At 35.5% G+C, this 23079-nt stretch overlaps 2 protein-coding genes across 2 annotated transcripts in view; one reads left to right on the top strand and one right to left on the bottom strand.

The window, feature by feature from the left end:
* The window catches only part of LOC127861608 (uncharacterized), a 92710-nt gene extending 76627 nt beyond the window's left edge, over positions 1–16083 (top strand). The window contains exons 2-9 of the mRNA XM_052400251.1: positions 7166–8132; positions 8385–8523; positions 8908–9020; positions 11617–11748; positions 12704–12878; positions 13212–13629; positions 14271–14498; positions 14874–16083. Of these exons, the coding sequence (XP_052256211.1) occupies positions 7998–8132; positions 8385–8523; positions 8908–9020; positions 11617–11748; positions 12704–12878; positions 13212–13629; positions 14271–14498; positions 14874–15003 (1470 nt within the window). The 5' untranslated portion in view covers positions 7166–7997 and the 3' untranslated portion in view covers positions 15004–16083. The remainder of the gene's footprint in view (positions 1–7165; positions 8133–8384; positions 8524–8907; positions 9021–11616; positions 11749–12703; positions 12879–13211; positions 13630–14270; positions 14499–14873) is intronic.
* LOC127861609 (uncharacterized) overlaps positions 1–23079 on the bottom strand; it is a 73164-nt gene that overhangs the window by 32425 nt on the left and 17660 nt on the right. The gene's annotated exons all lie outside the window — the stretch shown is intronic.

Raw genomic sequence — 23079 nt, 5'->3', positions numbered from 1 at the left:
CAGATTTATTCATAAAAGTTGCCGTAGAAAGCGTCATTCGTAACAAAGCGGTAGCCTGTCATGAATGTTTGAATTAACGAAGAAAATCGTGTATTGATGTAAGTTTTAATATATTAAATAAGCAATGGCGATATATTTTTCTCAGCCACATAATTGTTAATAGTTTGATATCACAAAATTGAAGTGAATGTAGAACTGTCAAAAATGACAACCTGTCAACGTGTTGTTTTTGCTGGCGCGAGAGGGCAATTACACTCAATGTGTTTACACTTTTACCATAGGCTTTGTCAATGACCTTTATAGAATGGGTGGCTTTGTTATTATTTATTGCTATCATGTAACTGCATGATTGTGTATTTGTTTACAATACACAAAGCATAAATAATGATATAAATATACTGATGAGCTTATAATAATCTGAGAACTATAGCCAGGTCAAATAAGGACTTAAAATACTTTTTCCTGATTTCATGAAGACTTGACAATGCATGTCCTAGATTACGAAATCAAGGCCCTGTTCTGACACATTTGTAACATTAACGTTAAACTGTTACCAGGCTTCTGAAAGTAGTTTTTATTGAACTATGTAAGGAAATCTAAATCAGGCACTGTTTTTTCTTGTTTTGAAACAGTCATAGATCAGTTGTGGCCTCTCGATAATGATCCGTTTTTGCTTACTTGTCACACCCTTAAAACTTTCCACACTTCTATAATAGCAAATCTGGATTGAGGTGATCTTAAAATTTCCGTACAATGACACACAAATTTATTCATAAAAGTTGCCGTAGAAAGCGTCATTCGTAGCAGCGTTTCGCATCAAGAATTAAGGTAGAAAAGCCGAACTTGGTTACATCATACTTCTCCATTTTCTGATTTGACAAGCAGTGCCTATGACCGTATTAAGGAACTTTGATACTATTGACTCTGTTGAATCCCAAGGTCGAACAAAAGAGAAAAAAACAAAACTGGGTAAGAGATTTAGAGACGAGTTTCTAAAATATAAGTGGGGCTAGCTATCGATGCCTTTGAAGGCGAAAGTGCATTAGGCATTTCTATTGAAATGGGGATCATGCATTATATTTCGTTTCGCTAAACATTGGTGCATTAAAAACTTTTTAATGTTACATTAATGTTTTTGATGGTCAACTGTCAAAATTCTGGCAGACTACATACTTTTTCGGCATTTCTTAAAGGTTACGCATGCGCAATTAATTTCCTTCTATATTACATACATTATATAATAGTTGAAGTTCGATATCATCTTTTACCATGATCAAGCGATAAGGCACTATATCATCATACATCATTGGAAAGATACATGCAAAATATTTAGAAAAAAATGCATGTCATTAAATTCTATACGTCGTAACTCAAAATATTTACCTTAGAATAGGGACACCGATTTTGACACCTGTGGAGGCGGCTATTTCGGGCTCAAATAGTATGACCTTCTTTCAAAGCCGGGAACCATGAGCAGAAAAAGTAGAGCAAAAAATGGCTATTTTTTCTTATTGTTTACATATATACCTTCAAATTGACACCAAAACACGCCATTTGCAATGTATTTTACAAATCCTAGGCAGCATGCACTGAACAATGTGAGCTTAGTATCAAGTTGACTGCATGTAACCCTGCAAACAGGAGTTCCGGTTTGGGGTTATGTGACCTGTATGTTTACCCATGAACGACAACTCTGCTTTGAGAATGTTTACAATGATAATCAGCGAGGTATGCCGATTAGAAAAATCGAGCTATCAAACCACGGGCATAAAACTGTTATTAAGAGCAATATGCGTCGGAATTCTTTATATAAATAAATACATAAATATATATATACGATAATTACTTTCAACAAGTCATAAACTCTGATATATTTTCTTTTGAAGATACCCCCACAATTATCCACGGAAAAGAAACCTTCTCAACACCTTTTAATTTGTTTACTCGCAGCGGGCCGCTTTTATAATATCATAGACAATTACCGCTTTCAGGCGCTTTAAACGCAAAATAGACGGACAAATAATGTGCTGTGTTTTTAATTTTCGCGACTCGAGACGACTGACGCGTGACCGTTGATTTCAGGTCAAACATGAATTTCGGAGTGGAATATAGTGGCCGTTAACCGTTATGGTCAGGTGGCCGTTAAATTCAAGTGTAATATAGAGTTTTTATCGTCGGGGGGATTCCAGACTGACCGTTGTCTGCAGGTGACCGGTAAATTCAGGTGGCCGTTAGGTCAGTTTCGACTGTATACAAATTAACATGTAAATATGTGTATCATTCCACAAGGAAAATGTCATCTATTGTACTTGCAAACTCGATTCATAATTCGTTAAAAATGTTTTGACAAGATGCAAATTTACATTAATTTAATCGAACAGGCTCGGTCTTTTACAAAGGTCGCCATTGTGAAGAATTTTTTCATGGTATGATAACTTAGACGAGCTGCTTCACCGAAGCAGCATCGTCAAAAAAGTATTTTCTTGATGGTTTCCCTTAGTAGGTTTGTCAATACGGACACAAAGACTAGAACACAGATTAGAGATGGGAAGTTTGAGTACCTTACCGCCTCTACATGCACTGTTTTAGATTATTATACCATCGAATGTTGTGTTTAAACGACATCAACTGAAAAAATGTGTTTTGTTTAGATGTCGAATGAAAATCGGCTTTGTTAAATGAATACGCCTGATGTGTTGCTTTCATAATCAAGTGCATTCGCCTTTCGCAAAATAGTCTTGTATATAAATGCACTTCCTTTTCACGGTGCACACAAGTCAACCGTATATGTTGATATTTTAGTACTAAACAGTTTGGTTTGTGCGAATTATGTCATAAATAGGTCGTTCGCCGTTTTACTAAATACATTTCTAACAAAGTGCCTATCTATACCTCACCGTTCGCAGTTTTTCAATTGCTTCAACTTTTGTTGTCTAATATATTAAAGCTGTTACTCTTTGGAAATATTTAATTACTTATTAAAATTCAAGTTCATATGTCATAGTCGTTTATTCCCATTATTGCGAATGCAATCGTCATAAAAGCCAGAATCAACAGAAAACATGCGATCCGAACATTCGCTTATTTAGCAAAAGTTATTATAGTTCGTATATTGACATTAGCTTGAATCAGTTGGCTCGGTAGTATTTTTCGTACAACTTAAACTCTTAATGAAGTAACAATCCTGTTTACTTTATACGAAGAATATATTTCTAGTTTTTTAAAACTCAAACACAATTCACATAAGCAATTCATATGAGACATCAAGTACTTCATCAACTAAATATAAATAGTATGCTAAAATGACAAGTGTAATGCTATTACAAACAGAAAGTTTATTGTCATAATTGATACCGTGTTGAAATGGATAACCGTAGATCACGAACAAAGCATACAAAATCAACCGATATTTACCAGATTTTACTGTTGAAGTTAGAATGTTTTTCTGGCGAACCTCTTCTACACCAAAAAAGTCTCGTTCGATCACCCCAAGTGTTGTTTTACCACTTATCTGTATGCCATAAAATTAGTACACGTTCAATGTAAGTGCTATACTTGTGTTTGTTTGCAAACATTTTAACGACACCTTTACTTGCCACCTTCAGGACTAGTGATTTCTGACCTTTTGTTGAGTCTGGTGTACTTCCAAAAAGAAAATCGCCGCGCAGAGTTGTCCTTCCATGCTCTCATATACAATTTGATCCAGCTATGCTGGTTCCAGTCAAATATCTGCGCGGAGGTTGCAAAAAGGAAGTGTTTGCACGACACGTTTGCATCATAAAGTTTGATAACCTTATTTTAAACGATAAATAATCATAAAAAGTAAATTAGCATCGATAACGGATAAACATTTACCGTCGTTATTAAAGCATGATAAATGTATTATTGTATGAAGCGATCAAATCGATCCAAATTTATTCATATTTAGTCATGTTTAATTTTGTTTGATTATACAAATTTGGACACGGTATGATATGGGAATTACTTAAAAAGACCGCTTTGTTAAAATTAATCAACAGCAAAAAGAGATCATTGTATGCCTCACATTTTCATCCCATAATCATGGGGCTTACTGAAGTTTATAAGATGGCGATCACAAGCATCTAGTGCCAGAGTGCAGGATCACGTGATTTTGTGAGGTTCCCAATTAACCTTGTATGGGTGTAAACAAACCGGTAAGTTTTTGCGCTGTGATTTACCTATATGGTTTCGCATTTAATTATTTTCACCAAGAAATAAAAAACGAAATAACAGCACTACAACAGTGCTGAAAACAGTCAATCTCCAAAGTTGCAAAGTTGTCGTCCCATGCCATCGCTAAACACATGATTTAATTTAACCGTCGTGCAAGAGATTGGAAAACATTTCGCACGCTAACAGAATGTGATTCTTAAATATAATACAATAGTAATTTGTGAAGAAATGCTATCCGAATCAGAAAAAAACACATGTGATTTTTACACAAACCAATAGAGTGGTCTGCATTCTCATGAGATATTGTAAAGTTGCTAACTCGTTCAATGGTTCAATATGACACTGTTCCCATACCAACGCCTTTCATAACCGTCCGGCAATAAATAGAAAGGCAATAAAACGAAGACACTCCAGTTAATGCAGCTATCATTTGCGCGAAAACAATTTACTTCGATGTTTACAATATGCAATAAAATACTGGGTCAATTATTAAAGCAACATTTCAATATTATTTAGTGGACTTCACTCGGTGGTATTTCGCTGCTTTCGTTCGGTCCATAATGATAGGACCAATTGTACACTTTAATGATACATCTTTACGGATTTCAGTTTTAGTTTTAAACAACAATACGCGTTTTTTGTTTACTTTGGTATCTTGTCTACAAAAAATTTTACTATGAAAACATGTTTTATATAAACCCATCTCCCTTAAAATATGCTGGAAAAAAGTGTATTTTTCCTAATACTTGTGTAGGCATTATTGACGTTTTCTCACTTTTTAAAATAGATATGAGTCGTACTTTGTGAAAAGGGTGTTTAATGCATGTGCGTAAAGTATCGTCCTAGATTTGCCTTTGCAGTCCGCACACTCTAATCAGGGACAACACGTTCCGTCAAACTGGATTCTTGCTAGATAATTTCCGATAATTTCCTTAAACAGAAAATATCATAAAAGCAAAAAGTGTCGTCCCTGATAACCTTGTGTGGACTACACAGGGTTACCAGGGACGACACTTTACACATATGCATTAAACCCCCTTTTCACAGAGCACAGCTAATTTGTTGCTTTGTATCGTAATGGACATGTTTCATCAAGCTGATTGGTATCTTTGCAATGTGAACCTTGTTCATTGACATATGACTTATTTAACAAAGCTTGTGTATCCATCCTTCGTGTTTACATCTCTTTTCGACATGCCTCTCAATAGAGAAACCACAAATAACGATTTTAATGACAGCCTAATTGTATGTAACACTAAACAGTTTTAAATGCACCCATGTTTAGCGAAACAAAATATAATGCATGATCCCAATTTCAATAGAAATGCCTAATGCACTTTCGCCTTCAAAAGCGTCGATAGCCAGCCCCACTTACATTTAAGAAACTCGTCTCTAAATCTCTTAGCCAGGTTTTATCTCTTTTGTTCACCCTTGGGATTCAACAGAGTCAATAATATCAAAGTTCCTTAATACGGTCTAATACGGTCATAGGCAATGTTGGTGAAATTAGAAAATGGAGAAGAACAACTTCAATTAATTGTAAATTATGTGTGTGTTCCCTTTGCCAGCTGTTAATCAGCAGATGTTATAAAATGCGTCGTATTTCGACTATAAAATACTGATTTATCACACAGGACGTTTCATCTAAATCCTTGTTTCAGTGTTATGATGAAATGTGATAGGTAATTTTGCAAGAACAATATTCCGAGTTGCAACTCAACGTTCAATTAAATTGTATTCTTCCTTTTGATCTGACATGTAGATCATCACTGAAAGACAACACAATACGTTTTCCATAAAAAAAATAAAACGACACGTTTTCAAATTTTCGTCATTCATCTTTGAATAATCTCCATTAAAAACAATAATAAACTTAAACCCGTGTGCGCATTAATTTGATTTTCAAATACATCACGTGCCGCCTGACTCAGCAACCTTTCTACTAGTATCTTCTTATATATTAAAAAAGCAAATGAAGGTATAATCTTAATGGTATCAACAACAAAATTATGTTGTTGTTGTTTTAATTTGTGTGATAGTGCCTCTTAAATAATTGTTCTACAACTTATGACATGTTCAAATGTTGTTTCTCGCGCGGTTGCCAGTAAAACTTTGAAGCTCGCGGCAACTGCTATAAACGCGGCTGGTTTTTGTAACCAGTGATAGAAGACAATGTCAGTGCGATCAACACAATGCCATAAACGATTGAAAACTTCCTATAAGTTCAATACAACTGATATAATTAATAGTTCGTTGTCATTCAATCGTTTGAAAGAATTGCAAGCGCGTGTTTATACATTCAGTAGACCGTCTAGTTCAAGTATATAAACTATTTCAAAATAATTAATAGTTTAAAAGATGCTGTCTGATCAAGAAGCATTAGCTTCGTTGTTCAGTTTGATATAATATAGACGTCTTTTGTTTTCAATCTTAAATATTCTTGGAGTGCGGCATTCAAGAAGATGACATCCTCTTCAACATTTAGCATTCGCTTATCTAACTTGTTTAATGTTATTCTTAAGATCTGACAATGGGTTATAAATATTATTATAATTTTCTTGTTCATATATTTATTTAACACGCGTCTTAACAGTTTGCAAAACGTTGTGGAATTTAGAGAGAAAACAAATTAAAAATCTACTTCACTTAAAAGCCGAAAGGGTGTGCGTGTTTCAAATCGTAAACTATTTTAATCTCGAGATTGATTGATAAAACAAACACGGTGAAATCGTAAAAGTAATCACAAGTGTTTGTTTACTTTGATGAAAACACAAACCTGAAAAGTAAGTGCGTTCAAAGCGTTATGAAAGTCAATTAGATGAATCAATCCGTGCGTGTTCGATAAAAGACCCGTGTTCTGTTTGTGGTGCGTTTAACTATTAACAAAGGATATACAATTTGACCCTACACAGTGCATAGTCAAATCAACGCATACTTTGGAAAGTTCAAGACGTCAAGGATACGTTTGGAGGTAAGGATAGTCTGAGGATTACCGGATTAGAAAAGACGGAAATAAAGCAAGAAACAAACTGGCGATTGAAACAGAGAATGCGATTTGAATATGACAGATGTGGTAATTATTTTAATACTCAATTAATTTTCATTGAGTTTGGACTTTGTTTTATTTAATACCAAATAACCTGTTTTAAGGCACCCACGCAGTATCCAGGAGGCTATATTTGTTTACCAGCCAATAAACAGACGAAGTGCACGTAGTTTTTATAATAACATAGAAATAATCACATAAATAAACCGATAAGTACGTAATAATAACTCTCGACAATCCAGTGATATGAATAATAGAAAAGGAAAAAGTATGTTTAACATGGACTATATAACGCTGTGGAAATAACGATGTCATTTCTATTGATACGAAAGGGACGTTTAACAAATTGTTGTTATTAATACGATGATAAACCGCCACGTGAAATAAGAGTGTTAGATGTCAACTCGATAAGTCAAACAAAGGACCTTAAACCTAGTGCGGGATGAGGACGAGATTAGGGCTTGACAAGTTGCCCCTATTATCATCAATGTCGTTTATTAACTTCGAACTAACTTGCCCAGTCGGTAAGTTCGATTTTAAGGTATCACTTTGAGGCACCAGGTCGTGATTTCACATCGAAATGTCACATACCAGCTCCATATGAATTCTGCTTGAACGTTGAACTTCGCCGAACGTAGCGTCAACGGTATCAACTTATCACAATCGACTTGAACGTACATGGTACTATTAGCACTAGGTAACTTATTTGACTTAAACGAATCATCTTTTGGGTGGCGGGTTTGATACGTGCAGGGCTATGGAGGAGAGGGAACGAGGCATACTGGAGCGGAACTCCGGCTTGCTCGTCGGCAATATTGTCATGGGCGAGGAGTTCTTCCGGTTTCTCCGTGCCGAGCACGTGCTCCCAGATACCATGGTTAATGACATCAAGGTATAACTATGGTTCTTAAATTTTCGTCAAGTTGTTAATAAATATTAGGTATTAAAAACATCATCCGGTATCCTTTGGTGTGTTTCGTGTTTCGATTTTCATTCATACTTCTCTTTATGAATGAACGTATATAACATACATTTCTACAATCACTCCTGTTTTAAAGACGATAATAGTTTCGAACAAATACAAATCCAATATATGCGCGCATGGTTTATAATGAAGCTTTGGAATAATTAGATAAATTTACAGTCAAATAAATGCCAAGTCACCAGAAACCGGAAGTTGCTCGAGGTGCTACGCCTCCGTGGTGGAGACTCATACCGGAAGTTCCGCCATGTTTTGTATCTTTCGGGTCACCAGTTGCTTGCCGATCATCTCTATGGAGAAGGTTTTTCACGATTTTGTTTAATCTTCAATTTCTGTAATAAATGTAATTTGGAACAGGACTTTGTACAAACTATCGAAACTACATGTATTTGAAGTTTTCGTAGGATAGCTTTTTTATTTTGACACATAATGTCACTGTATCAGCTAACTTACTAGGATATGTCTATTAGTTTTTCTATATTTTTAAGTGAAATTTACTGAGTATCTTGAATAATTTTTATTTCATGACCTAAACACTATTTGTGCGTGACTTGTTTGTATGCCTAAAAATGTTAAACTAATTAACATGTGCAATTTACAATATTCTATTTGTCGGAAGCCACACAGGCTCTTATTTTAAAACTGTACCATCGTACATTTACAGTCAAATGTCTTTCTCTTCCAGATTTTGAGACGAAGCTGTGGAGAGGCGACGAGCTATTCTCGAAGTTTCCCAAAGTCTTCCACCATGTCAGTGATGACTGCAAGTCGAAAATACTGAAATTCCTCGAAACCAAGGTAACCGTTTACGATATAGATTTAAAAATACGCATCTGATTACATAAACGTGATCCTAGATGAAACAATTTGAACTCAAAATATATATCAACATTAAAAAATATAAGTTTTATGAAAACTGTTCTGCAAACGATTAATAAATTTACGGACACAGATCTCCTGTCTATCGAACATTAATAGGGTAATGCGACCCTTCTATTGTATACCATTAGATATGGACCGGCTCTGTCAAAACTTGGTTTAATTCATGTGCGTAAAGTGTCGTCCCAGGTTAGCCCGTGCAGTCCACACAGACTAATCAGGAGAGACACTTTCCGCTTAAACTGGACTTTGCTAAGAAGAGATTATTTTTAATCGAAAAATACAATAAAAGCGGAAAGTGTCGTCCCTGTTTAACCTGTGTGCGCTGCACAGGCTTATTTGGAACGACACTTTATGCACATGCATTAAACCCCCTTTTCACAGAGCACGGTACATATAAAAAAAATAATAGGTCGAACCAATCATTTATTGATGAACATCTACTACTGAATTGTACATGTACAAGTTAGAAACAGCATTGGCAACGAAAGTGGGTAACTTTTTAAAATCGGTCTTCACAGAATGCTAAATTCCAACTGTTTCTCGTATCTACTTAATTAGTTTCGTTAAGTACTTTAATCCCATATTCATACAAGTGTTTGCGCCATAAAATTCTCTCAAACCATTTAATAACACAGGTGGTTAGCGCGTAGCTATGATATTAATTAGTGAAAACATCATTTTGAATGATAAATAATCAAATTATAACGTAAAATCAACTTTTCTGAAAAATAAGTGTTCACTATCAAATTACAAGGAATTCAACTCAAAATCACCCGAAAACGGGGTTTATCGCTTTGAACAGTCATAACTTCATCAATTGTGCAGCGGTTTTCATCAACCCGGTCTTAATCAACGCAGAAATAGATTTCCTTTCTGAAAACTTGTAATATTTCTACAAATGCTGGGTAAAATAACACGATACACAACTCGCGTGACCTACTTGACAGCGATCAGGCCCGATTCATGAATGAAATCTTCAGGTGTACAGACACACATTCGCATTGGACCAATGAAATCACTCGTGTGTTTAAAATGTCGGTTAGTTGAAATGTATGAAAACAAAGGTTTCAAAAGGCGCTGGACATGTTTATTTTCTGTCATAGAAACATAAAATTAAAGTAATTCTATATTGATTTTAACATTTAAAACACAGATCACAAAGTCTAAAGACTGCAACAAACCCATAGCAGTATATACTGAACAGTGGGTCTAGTAATGATGATGTCACATACAATAGTATGTGTTTTCAACATCTTTACTTATAAAAATTAGGCTATTTTCTCTCCTTCTCTTTCCTTTAAAAAACATCCAATAACAATATCATATTAATAATAATAATAAGAAGAAGAATAACAATATAACAACAACATAGTAATTTATTACTATAAAACAATTCATGTATTTCCTTAAAATTCAAGTTCTTTTGGATGTTATTATCCTTTTATCTTTCAACTCATATATTTCCTGCACAGAAAATTTTATTGTTTACAATCTGCAAAGTGCACTCAATGTCAAGGTCGTCCGCTGAGAAATTTTTCTATTTTAAAACGGATTGACCTACTTGTAATTTTGATAAGAAATTTCTGCCAATCAGCGCCGTCGTTATATAAGCCATTCAACCAATAGAAACGCCGCTTTTTAACAACGGAAGGCTCAGTCAATATGCAGTTTATATTGAGTATTGCGTTTATATCGCATCTAATTTAATTATAAGTAAAGCTATGTTTAAACGACTAGATTTTTATCAAAGCACCGCATCCAAACTGCAAAGTATTTTATATTATAAATGGTACAGCCCAGTAAAATCGGGCTGACCATATTATGGCCGTCTTCGGCTTTTTAACGCAGAGTTTTATGTTAATCAGTGTGCTCGGGCAAAAGTTTCTAACCGAAGTCCCGAGGGTAAATAACCCCATTAGTCAGTCGGCGCTGGACAGTTAACATTGATGCATAATGTAACGGCAAGCACGGTAAGAATTTGTTTCATACGTTTTATTGAATTATGGTATCGAGGTACGCGAACTTTGCAGGGAAAATGCCCTTTACTCCGTGAAGATTTCAGTCTTAGATCGGGTCTGATTGATGTAAAGTAGGTCACGCGAGTTGTGTATCGTGTTATGTCTTAACATTTGACCCAGCATTTGTAAAAATCTAGCAAGATATATACATTTCCAGAAAGGAAATTCATTTCTGCGTTGAATAAGACCGAGTTCGTGACAATCGCTGCATAATTGATGAAGGTATGGCTGTTCAAAGCGATGCACCCCGTTTTCGGGTGATTTGAGTTGAATACCTTGTTATATATATATTTGATAGTGAAAAATTCATTGTTCAGAAAAGTTGATTTTTTCGTTATAATTTGATAATTGATCATTCTCATTCAAAATGATGTTTTCACTAATTGATATCATAGCCACACGCTAACCACCTGTTTTAATAATAATGTCATTAACATAAAGAAGGACACTACATAGTATATATTCTTAACCTTCACCTCTTCGCCCTGATGTAGGTCAAGGAAAAGGCCGTCACTAACGCTTGGTTGACGTCAAGCTCTGAACGCCTTGATCTGATGGAATCCAGGAAAATCATTTTTGACGCAGAGAAAGACTACAAACTGAAGTTGGAGACGAAGTCGAAAAAGGTTTTAAAGACGCGTTAATTAATTTAAAGTTAATATTTTTGGGGTTATTTGTTATATATTTTTTTAATTTACCCATTCACAAAGTGATAATATTAGCTTACTGTAGTAATACACTTACTTAGGTAAACCATTCGAGTCACACTTGTCATGTAGATTTTGCTTACCGTAAATAAAATTGACTGCTTTTCGGGTTTTCTTAACAATGTAAAAGTAGTAGTATGGTAAGACTTATTTCACATTAAGACGTATGCGTTTCAGGTCAAAATATAACTTCCTATAATCTACTATACAAGACGCTCCAACGCAAAACGTTTCTTCACTAAATTAGCAAAAAAACAACAACAAATTTACATGATTATTTGTTATTTTCTATGGCTTGTTTTGCACAAAACATGCATTAGTTTTATTGAGAAATATCGACTTTCGATAAAATAGTACATTCGGACAAATGCGATGGTTAGAGTGTCGGCGTACAAGTACGCACATACGTCCACTAATGAAATCCAATGTAATATAACAAAACGATAGCGATCAACGCACCCTGTTATTTCTCATAAGTAAAATAAAAACAATTGATATAACTATCTCGTCGTACAATCGTTCTCTCAAAACAGTTATGTGTCCCAAATAAATCTACCAAAAAAACTCTACTTTCAGTAAATTACTATAATGAACACTCATAGTAAATGCCACAGCCACTCCAAACGGGTTGCAAATGAACTTCAATAAAATCAAATAATAATTCAAATTACCGGAACTTTTGAATGTAAATAATAAAATATATATCATGCATGTAATGAAAAAACGTTACAATATGCAATTGAACAGTAATATATCAGATAGCTTAGCAAGTTCCAAACGAAATATTCTATAATAAAAGTTCTATTCTATAAGCGATCAATGACTACGCAGTATAAATTTACACGCCCTGTAATCGTCCCCACCACTCCATTAGGTGCTACAGATGAAGGACGACGTGACTCGGCTGACGGAGGAAATTAAGAAGCGAGATGAGGAGCTGAGTCGCATGCAGCATGAGGTGGGACTCATGCAAAAGAACTTCAAGCAAGATCTGGCCAAGCAGTCACGCTTCAACGCCGCCAACAGCAACTCCATCATGCACTTGAAATGTATGTTGTGAGATATTTTGCTTAATTGTTTTGTTTTATGTTCGAAAACAGTTGGTTGTTGTTTCGTGTGGTATTCTTAAGAAAAAATGCGACATAAATATTTACGTGAGTAATTTTATGTTGGAATCCTTTAAGCATTACCTCCAAACAAGGTTGATTCTGTCAACACGAATTAGTAAAGAACGGTCGGAATTATTACTTTTAAGACGTGTCGCTTGCACCTGTTTTGCAGCAAAAGGGATAAGTTATGGAACGCTCTGATACATGAATGCATAGTTGAAATGTTGTTAAACTTTCATATTTACCGTCAATTTATGTGATCTAATGTTGCAGGTCGTTTCGACAATTTCAACGAACGCGTCAGAAACGTTAACGTCGCCATACGCCGTTTCCTCGAGCCCGACAACGTGCACGTGGACGAAGACCCAGAAAACGTGAAACTCTCTGCGTTAGAAAAGAATGTGCGGAAGCTGACGCTCGTTGCGAGGACCAACATAGAGACGACGTCGAGCAACACAAACGAGAAGGAGGCGATACTGAGCATACTGAGGACATCATCGAAGAGCAAGAACCATACCTTGCTGGAGATTGTGCAACACTATGTAGACAAGCAAGAGAAAGGGAAGACGGCCTTGGGAAAGGAGTTGGAGAAACTGTTAGAGGTGGTCCGGGGCAACAGGTTCACGGCGAATATGTCGACAAAGCCTAAAACGGATTTGAAATACTTGAGAAATCAGATGGCCACGCTGAGGTACATAAAGCCTAATTAGGTTGCTTGAAATATATTTTATACAGTGTATGTATGGGAATTGCTTGAACAGCAGTCAACATGTTGAGTATATACGACTCCAAAACCTACATACGGTGGTTACTTTTTTGATTAAGATCATGACCATTATAAGGCAGATAAGGAGGGACAAAATATACTCTCTTACTGTTAGACATAAATATAAGTTTAATTTGCCACAAAATACTGATCATAAAAGTTACGTATATCATTTACTTACATTCCCACTTTAAAGAGGGGTAACTCTGGTAGAATGGCTTAATGAACACTAACGAGTTATTTACTTTGTATGCATTTGGAAATTGATAAAAAGTTAACAATAGTGAATATTTGTATACAACCTTCTGAAATCTTGAGATCGTTTAAATGTTTTGATTGAAAAGTCGTGTGTACTTGTGATTTAGAAACCTATCGCATTATTGACTCGTGCGTTAAATAGTCATGTGACAGACAATTTATATTGGTTTTGACTATTGTTTTAATTAAGCATTTGTTCAATATATATTTGTTCTTTTTTACTGAGAAAACCATATCATTTTTTGGAATTAAGATTTGTTTGGATATTATGATCTGCGACTTTACTGAATGAATGTTTTCCATTCCAGGGAAGAGGTGGAACACATGAAGAAGAAGTTAGAATGGAAGGACGCGCAGATTACCGATCTCATCCAAGAAAATAGCGACATCAAAGAGCAGACGACCAAACAGCCAAACTCTCAGAAAACAGTCTCGTTTCCGCAGATGTTGTCGAATCCGCCCGGATCGCATGGGGTTTCGAGAGACACGCCCGACTCGACCAGAGATATGGAAAAGGCTCATCAGCAGTTCAATAGGTACGTGTTTATAGTTACGTGTTGAAGCGATTTAAGTTTGATTTGCAGCAACTATTGAAACGTTCTTATTTGTTTTTAATCCTCTCTCCCATGAAATTGATTTAATGTATTTCACTAAATTGTTATGTTTTGCAAGTTCTATTCTTTATCAAATAAAACAATAATTATAATGTTAAAAGGAAATAAACTGTTTTACCATCATAATATTTAGATAGTTTTCAATTATTTGGACCGCATCGTAAAGTAAAAAAATGCGTGTAATATATAATATGACTGTCCGCAAGTGCTGTGTTACAGTTTTTATCATATATCAGTATATACGTATGATGAAAAAGAAATATTTGGGTTCGAATCAAAATGAAATTCGTGTTAAAGGTATATAGAGGGCTCTACTACACCTACCCCTTCTCGCCGAACCAACACGTACAGACGCGGATCAATTGCAGACGTGGAACTTGATACCGACCAGCCCGTAGTACTTAATGAAGTGAGAAGTCGACTGTAATTCGAAGTACGACTATAGCGGTATCGATATTCTCGGAACTTCTTCTCAGTACAGGCGTAGCTCTACTGATATAAACTCTATAGAGATTGCGCGGGAAATTAAGAACACGTCAGCTAACGGTTTGGACAAAGCTACTGCCACTAAGAACACGTCTTTTAATGTGTTGAACAAAGCTACAGCAACAAATGATCATTACCCCCGTCCACGTCCCGATGATAAAGGTATCGATGACGCCAAACGACGTAATGACGTAATGCCGGATTTGACGTCAGAGTTCTCTCGCGGCGGCAGACGACCATCGCTTGCCGAGCTGATAACGATTTATGAAAACTCGCAAGATGACCATGCGGCCAGAGAAGAAAACAACAAAACACGACTTCCGGTTTTACAAGAAACGTAAAATAATTCTGCGTTGTTTAGACAAAGCGCACTTAATTACATGCACCATGACTTGTTGAACATGTGTTGTTTAAGAAATAACCGATGGGTAACCGTTGGTTATTGCGATAATAACCAACGGTATGGAATTCCGATGCGTAGAAAGTAAACCATTAGGGCGTAGCCCGAATGGTTCGATAACAAGCATCGGAACGACATATCGTTGATTATTACCACAATAACGAACGGTTACCCGTCGATTATTTCGATTGTAACACGAATACATGTATAAGTTATCTCCCATGTAAAGGTTATAAATGAGAATTATATTAACCGAACGTCCTCCACTTTTCCGCTAAAACGTGACGTCTCCACAAACAATGAAAATCAAATGACGTCGTCTTCATTTATAAACAGAGCCATTGAAATCAAAGTGAAGTCATACTAACAACCGTTGGTATATCGGGGTAATAACCCACGATACTTTTCCTTCTTTGTATATAAAAAACAAGTCACGTGCCGTGGTAGAAATTGAAATACGATACTTGCTGATTAATGTCAGGCACCCGGTACAAGATTTTGTTGTTCAAAAGCCGCAAACGAGATATCACGTATTTGCACTTTTCTGTATATTTGTGTGTCTTTATATTTCCTGTATCTCCACATGTTCCTTCTACACGGAAATAAAGTTAGTAAACGTAATCGCGACGTTGTTTGTAGATTTATTCCGTTCAAAGGCTACATCGAAGAAACCTTTGTCAATAACACGACCAAACGCATGACTGTATTGTAGTTGATATTATTATTATTGGTCACTAAATTGTTTGCATATTTATAAAACAATAATGACATTTATTTGGTTTTATGGTGTTTTGTGTCTGATGAACCTTACTGTGAATATGGCCACATACAATTCACCTGTTTTTAGACTGGCAAAATAACATAAACAAATCTTAATAAAATTATAATGTGTGATACTCAAACAGGCGAAATATCTCTTATAGAAAATACTGCCGAATTCGTATCCCGGTGTATTTAAGTATTTTATTTACATCGAAACAATTAAAATCATTCAAAATATGTTTTTATCTGAGAAAATACATTAATTGCAATGTCCCTTTAATCGTTTTGCGCTGTTTGACGTATTTTCTTCCGATAAATTGTAAGGAAATTATCAATTAGATTGTGAATTTATGTGTAATTAATTATCTGTTGAAAAAAAACAACAACACAACAACATCATAAACACCTTCAAATGACTAGATACAATTATTTTAACATGTTTTAACAGATGGTATGTCCCATCTTCTGCGGCAAGTTTCAGTATGAAAGCGTGTGTTAGTGCGTATGGGTTCATCAGAAGCCCCAATAATATGTGTTTGTTTGCGGAACAAGAGAGGGAGAGGTCGAGATACCGGAGACACCATGTTCAAATGGTGACCCTCTGGTGTTAAGCTCATGAAACACTGCACCTCGATAAGGTTAAACCAATACATGTGAAATAAGTGAATTGTGAAGCTAGAACAACCAAGAATCCGCTATAACGCACACACAATTGAGTCGCGTTCCGAGAAAACTGAGCAATATGCATGTGCGTAAAGTGTCGTCCCAGGTTAGCATGTGCAGTCCGCACAGGCTAATCAGGGACGACACTTTACGCTTCTATGGTATTTTTTTGTTTAAAGGAAGTCCCTTCTTACCGAAAATCTTGTTTAGGCGGAAAGACGACACTTTACGCACATGCATTTCGCCAAATTGTCACAGAATAAGACATAATTGAACAAAATAAAGCGGTCATACTGAAGTTTAAATTAGGTCACTAATAATCTTCTCCTGAATGACCATATGGGGTTTGTGTGAGATCATCTAATAAGAAAAGTAATAATCATTGACATACTGCGTGAGTGTTTTCGAGGTTGATTTCCGAAAATCATGCATTATCTGTATTGCTTAAATACGCTGCCTTATGGAGTTGTATTTTACGTATAGATTACACGTGGATATTGGTCATGTAATATATTTAACAAACTTTTTTTATTTGTTGAAACATATTTTATTTCGTGTACACTAACAAATATAGACAACACATTAAGTTGCATCTAATTTACTTGTTCGGAAAATGGATACGGACGGAATATTTAATCTTGTATAGTTCTTTTCCATGAATGTTTTGTAGACAATGATGTCACATTAATAAAGGGTGTGTTTGGATACAACTATAGGGTGTAGAAAAACATGTGCTATAGTTTATGATGAAAAAACACACTGTATTTATCTTTTTACCAAGTTTACTTCGGGTTTAACACTGCGGTCATTATTCATTTTTCGCAGGAAACAGACGGATGAACAGTTTGATATGTATTAATTATCCAACATGCGCGAATTACTATATTTTTTCTATTTACAATTATGACACACGTATTCAAGTATTATGAAGAGACAAATACAGTTGTAAGATTTTCAGGGGAATTTCTTAAGTTTCGCAATCGACAAAAATAAACTAGATTGCATTTGTGTCTTACACGTTTTTCGTGAGGATTTTTCAAAACAAAGTTTATATCCTCATAAAATACTTCTTATGAAATTACGTTTAAAAGAGGCAGTAGTGTAAGAAAAGCATATAAAGCACGTGATGCAGGAAGAGGTTACTTAATTTGAATCGAATTGTGAAATATATTTACGAATATTGTGTTTATCCTATTCGCACGAATTTGAATACGTATGTTGCCTCTTGCTCAGTAAGAATAGAGTGTATACTATTGGGGGCAGCAGCATTATTTCCAAAATGCATTCGTCGAATGAAGGCCAGTTTGTTGAATTGTGGTCAATAGAGTGAGCTAATCGTAAACATTCGCTCGAGAATAAACTCAATCTAAACAAGCGAAGTTACGATACAAACAATCTTAAATTGTATTGTTTCTCTTAAATGGGAAATGAGCTCGCGGATGTTTTGTCAACTAAAGAGTTCTACGGACCCAATGGCTATCTAGTGCTTTAAAGCCATGGACCTGATTTCACGAACCCATCCTTTTTTCCGTTATATAGGTGTTATTTTTCTCGTCAATAGGTATGTGGGAGTCGAGGGCATGCCTCTCCGCTAAAAAAACCTTTTAAAGAAAAATAGACTAGGGCACACGAAATACTAATTGAAAATCATTTAGCCCACACTTATTTATAAACACACCCTGTTGTTTTTGCCAATATTATACTATTGTTCTAACTAAAGGAAGTATATAATAAGTTGGGTAAAATACTAAGCAAGACTCAACGTTAAAGCAATTTCAGAGCATTAAGACTGTTATCTCAGAGCATTAAGACTGTTATCTCAGAGCATTAAGACTTTTATCTCAGAGCATTAAGACTGTTATCTCAGAGCATAACGACTGTTATCTCAGAGCATTAAGACTGTTATCTCAGAGCACTAAGACTGTCATCTCAGGGCATTAAGACTATTATCTCAGAGCATTAAGACTGTTATCTCAGAGCACTAAGACTGTTATCTCAGAGCATTACGACTGTTATCTCAGAGCATTAAGACTGTTATCTCAGAGCATTAAGACTATTATCTCAGAGCATTTAGACTGTTATCTCAGATTATCTCTGAGCATTAAGACTGTTATCTCAGAGCACTAAGACTGTTATCTCAGAGCACTAAGACTGTTAGCTCAGAGCACTAAGACTGTTATCTCAGAGCATTACGACTGTTATCTCAGAGCATTAAGACTTTTATCTCAGAGCATTAAGACTGTTATCTCAGAGCATTAAGACTGTTATCTCAGAGCATAACGACTGTTATCTCAGAGCATTAAGACTGTTATCTCAGAGCACTAAGACTGTCATCTCAGAGCATTAAGACTATTATCTCAGAGCATTAAGACTGTTATCTCAGAGCATTAAGACTGTTATCTCAGAGCATTATGACTGTAATCTCAGAGCATTAAGACTGTTATCTCAGAGCATTAAGACTATTATCTCAGAGCATTTAGACTGTTATCTCAGATTATCTCTGAGCATTAAGACTGTTATCTCAGAGAACTAAGACTGTTATCTCAGAGCATTACGACTGTTATCTCAGAGCATTAAGACTTTTATCTCAGAGCATTAAGACTGTTATCTCAGAGCATTAAGACTGTTATCTCAGAGCATTTAGACTGTTATCTCAGAGCATAAAGACTATTATCTCAGAGCATTTAGACTGTTATCTCAGAGCATTAAGACTGTTATCTCAGAGCATTAAGACTGTTATCTCAGAGCATTACGACAATTATCTCAGAGCATTTAGACTGTTATCTCAGAGCATTACGACTATTATCTCAGAGCATTAAGACTGTTATCTCAGAGCTCAGAGCATTACCTCAGACTGTTATCTCAGAGCATTAAGACTGTTATCTCAGAGCATTAAGACTGTTATCTCAGAGCATTAAGACTGTTATCTCAGAGCATTAAGACTGTTATCTCAGAGCATTAAGACTGTTATCTCAGAGCATTAAGACTGTTATCTCAGAGCATTGTTATCTCAGAGCATTAAGACTGTTATCTCAGAGCATTAAGACTGCTATCTCAGAGCAAGACTGTTATCTCAGAGCATTAAGACTTTTATCTCAGAGCATTAAGACTGTTATCTCAGAGCATTAAGACTGTTATCTCAGAGCATTAAGACTGTTATCTCAGAGCATTAAGACTGCTATCTCAGAGCATTAAGACTGCTATCTCAGAGCATTTAGACTATTATCTCAGAGCATTAAGACTGCTATCTCAGAGCATTAAGACTATTATCTCAGAGCATTAAGACTATTTTCTCAGAGCATTAAGACTGTTATCTCAGAGCATCGAGACTGTTATCTCACAGCATTAAGACTGCTATCTCAGAGCATTAAGACTGTTATCTCAGAGCATTAAGACTGTTATCTCAGAGCATTAAGACTGTTATCTCAGATCATTAAGACTGTTATCTCAGTGCATTAAGACTCCTCTTGTTGGTTGTTGAGTAAGGGCCATGGTGTTAAACTCGTACGGGTGCACTTCGGGTTGCGAATTTCGAGTGTGTCAAGTCCGTTTTGTAAAGCGTTAAAACTAAATAATGGTTAGGTAACAAGTAAGAGGCGAAATTTCGATATTTTGTGAGTTATTCATATAATATATGATGTTACATTTACTTAGCCGCGTTGAAGCTCGGGTATGTTAATGACAAATAATTATGCGAATATGTGGCGATGTTGATAATGTCATTTTTGAATAATGTATTCATCGCACACACAAGACGATGTAAATTATTCGACTCAATATGTAAAGTATTCGGTATGCATTTAATCACACCAACTATCAACACTTAAGATGCTTTGTTCGTGATAAAATTAAAATACGATGCAACGAAATCGACCCGGGGCCCAAATAACATACGTATATACTAGGTTATACGGTGTAATAGTATACCAACTGTAGAACACCTGTTAATGTGGGTCATGTGCAAACACAGGTATTAATTGCATTAAACTGACGAATAACAAGCAACCAGGATGTCAAAATTAGCCCATAGGTATAAACAACAAGGCATACAAAAATATGTTATCATTTCACTGCAATATTTTTTTGGACAAGTGCCAGCTTTTACACATGTATTTTGATAAACAATATATGTGAAAAAAATATCACCTTATACAAATCAGTGTGATTCGGTTTGTTCGTGCATTTGCACAAATCTCGTTTGGTTAAAGTCCGGAGCCTTTTTCTTGGATACACTTTTTCGTTCACTAACAATGTCATTATTTTAAGTACACTAGTGCAGTGAACAATGCCTTTCAAATGAATTCCCGTGTTCCAGTTACCTTTCGCTAATTGGACAATTGCTTTTTGCCAAACGCCGATATGGCAATGAAGCCACATTTTTCGTTTGGAAGTATAAAGAAGTAATGACAGCTTTAATGATTACGCATGGTAATATCACAGGCGCTTGATGGCATTGTTTATTATTATTGTTCTTCTTCTTTTTATTATTATTATTATTAGTAGTAGTATTAGTATTATTAGTATTATTAGTAATCTTATTTAGTTACCCGTTGTTTATAATAATGCATACACAAACTAAATCAATAAAAATCTTCTGATAAAACGTCTTCTTAAAAAAAGATAGTTTGACATGTATATAGATATTGACAAGGTAAGCCACTCGCCATTCTCAAGCAACGGAAGTGCGTCATTACCCATAATTAAATCGCTGTCACCCGCTCGCTTATTCAAATGCGTGCGCAGGCCGGGAACCTCGCTCTTTCTCTACAACAACAACCTTGTCTGTCAAGTTAAACAATTGGTAAGGAATGAGTCATGTGTATGCAATGTACAACATATTCCCGATCTGAACCCTATGATAAGGAGCTTTTGTATATTCACCAATTGTAAACTTCCGTATTGCTGAACGAAAAGAGATTACTGTCGAACATTTGTGATAGGCTACATTGTATTTTTGCATTAACAGATGATAGCAGTTGACCTATTATGAAAAGGGAAGTGAATAATAGTGCAAAATAAAAATTTCGTAATAGGTACATTTATGTTATGAAACTGTATTGTAAAATCGTCCTGTTTGAGTAAATTATGTTGGTGGATCCGATTGATAAACACGATAGACGGATTGTTATCACGGAAGGTAATATTCAACACAGCAGGTCAACTTAACCGAAACGCGCAATCCAATTGTTTATATATGCCATTTACGATAGCGTTATAATATTGAAAAATAAAACAACACCAAACACACGAGTTATAAGTGGCATATTCTAAATCCACCAGGAGTAAAAAAAAGAAAAGAAAAAACTAATCGATAAAGTACTAGAACAAACAAAATACTATTAATAACTAGAGCTGCAACGATTCGCCAACAGCTCGATTCGATTCGATTTCGATTTCAGACACTCCGATTCCGATTTTTTCGATTCGATTCATCTTCAAACCTATTTTTATCATATATTCACTCTTATGCCTCAAAATTAACATTTCTGTTCAAATGTGATTTCAATAAAACACATAAAAAATAATAGCAAATTAGGACTCAATTTTAATAAAAAAACTTCTGACTAGAAGATTGTGTTGATTACACAATAATATAAATAAATGAAAAAAATAATCATAAGAACGTATCTGGAATCAGTTGAATGGTAGTACTATCACTATTACATCTTTACCCAAAACCGCTATAAGCATGTCAACCACTGTGCCATGACAGCATCACCTGTTACCTGTAGGACAAATCACATTCTCTAATAAACTTAACAAAACTCCAACAGAAATAGAACTACTTTTCTGGCTGGCGACTTGAGTAGTTGCACTTGTGCGACCTCTTTGTCTTGCTAAATCAACGTTATGTTTGCGTTTGACATATTGCATTAAATTAGATTAGTGGTTGAGCTGGACTTAGTGTACGCCACATCCATGAAGCACAGTTTACACTTTGCTTTATTGGTAGGGCTACCATCCCGAAACCCAAAATACTGCCACACTTTTGATTTTAGCTTCTTAGGCGCATCTGATAATTTCAATTTGTCGGCAACAACTTGTTCAGCCATTTTGACGCTTTTTCCGAAAGTAGACCGTAACGGGCTTATTGATTGGATGACTAAAGTAATAAGCAACCAATCGCGCGCGTCGTAATTACAGGTAACTATAAAACCTACACCTTCCTGTATCAATAGTCAGAATACAGCG

Source organism: Dreissena polymorpha, chromosome 16 (genome assembly GCF_020536995.1).
Source record: "Dreissena polymorpha isolate Duluth1 chromosome 16, UMN_Dpol_1.0, whole genome shotgun sequence".
NCBI classification, from domain to species: Eukaryota; Metazoa; Mollusca; class Bivalvia; order Myida; family Dreissenidae; genus Dreissena; species Dreissena polymorpha.
Note: the sequence above shows the minus strand (reverse complement) of the source record. Positions and strands in the feature narration are given on the sequence as shown.